Source organism: Pundamilia nyererei, unplaced genomic scaffold, assembly GCF_000239375.1.
Source record: "Pundamilia nyererei isolate P.nyererei 1_Seehausen unplaced genomic scaffold, PunNye1.0 scaffold00124, whole genome shotgun sequence".
In the NCBI taxonomy this organism is placed as follows: domain Eukaryota; kingdom Metazoa; phylum Chordata; class Actinopteri; order Cichliformes; family Cichlidae; genus Pundamilia; species Pundamilia nyererei.
In genome coordinates this window covers 1,086,446-1,087,638 of record NW_005187525.1, presented here as the reverse complement: position 1 = coordinate 1,087,638, position 1,193 = coordinate 1,086,446, and the positions used below count along the sequence as shown (strand labels likewise).

At 37.4% G+C, this 1,193-nt stretch overlaps 1 protein-coding gene across 2 annotated transcripts in view; it reads left to right on the top strand.

Annotated features, from left to right (window-relative positions):
- arnt2 (aryl-hydrocarbon receptor nuclear translocator 2) overlaps window positions 1-1,193 on the top strand; it is a 63,751-nt gene that overhangs the window by 45,279 nt on the left and 17,279 nt on the right. For both annotated transcript variants that reach the window (XM_005742856.2, XM_005742857.2), the window contains exon 11: window positions 750-824. In XM_005742856.2, coding sequence (XP_005742913.1) covers window positions 750-824 — 75 coding nt within the window. The remainder of the gene's footprint in view (window positions 1-749; window positions 825-1,193) is intronic.

The following is a 1,193-nucleotide window of genomic DNA, read 5'->3' as shown; positions in this document are numbered from 1 at the left end:
TGTGTTAAAAAATTAATTAATTATTGCCACACTTAATTAATTATTTAATGGTTTATTTTATTAATTCATTATGGCAGTCCTGGCATTTCATAAGTAAGTCACCAACAGTGACCATTAGATTTTAACTTTCATTCACAGTCCTCCCACTGTCCAAAGGCATCCTTGTTAAATTCATTGATTATTTTAAATTAGGGGGATTGTCTATGTATGAATCTAAGCGTATGCAGCTGTCTTTGTTTGCCTTGTGGATGGACTGGAAGACGTACCCTGTTTCTCACCTAGTGACATCAGGGATATTCTCCAGCCCTGCCATGTCACCGAAGAAGATAAGCGGTTAAGAAAATAAATGGATGGATGATTGATGAGTGACCCAGCACAACACTCGAGAATAGTTTTACAAAAGTGCAAACAGGAAGAAGGAGAACACAGAGAATTTACGTTCATTTGACAACTACTTGCTAGCCCATATAGGCTTTTATTGACTGCTTCTCCTGACTGACTTAAGAAATACAATTGAGTCATCTGTTTGTTATATTAGGATACAAAAACACATCCTGTTTGTTGAAGGTCATCTCACTCTAATATAACTGTTATATTGTTGTTGATATTTTTTCTTTTTAGTCACTTTATTCAAATATAATTACATCTATAATATCTGCCAGGAAAATAAATGCATACACCCCAAATTAATGTGGTATAATTGAAGCAAGAATAAGCTCCTAACAACTGACTGTTTTCTTGTCCTTCAGGACCTGCTGGGGAAAGATATTCTGGAGTTCTGCCACCCCGAAGACCAGAGCCACCTGAGAGAAAGTTTTCAACAGGTAAGACTGCACTGTAGCTTTTCGTCTTTCTGTACTCATTCACCGTCAGCAGAAGAAGCTTTTACATCAGATTACCTGGGCTGGCAGGGAGGATATAAACACAGCTGAATACATTCATAGAGAAAATTTGGATGTTACTTTGAAGCAGTCATTAGAGGCTCATCCATCCATTGATCACATTCATGAAGCTCTTTCCTGTCAGCATCAGTCATCCAACATGTTTTATTCCTAGACGAACAGGTAGTTTTTCATCTGCTGTGGATTTTTCCATGTGTTCCTGTTTCCTTTGAGCTTAGCTCAAACAATGAAACACAGCAGTTGTGGTGTTTAGTTACTGATCACTATCACAAGTACAATAGCAAACACTTG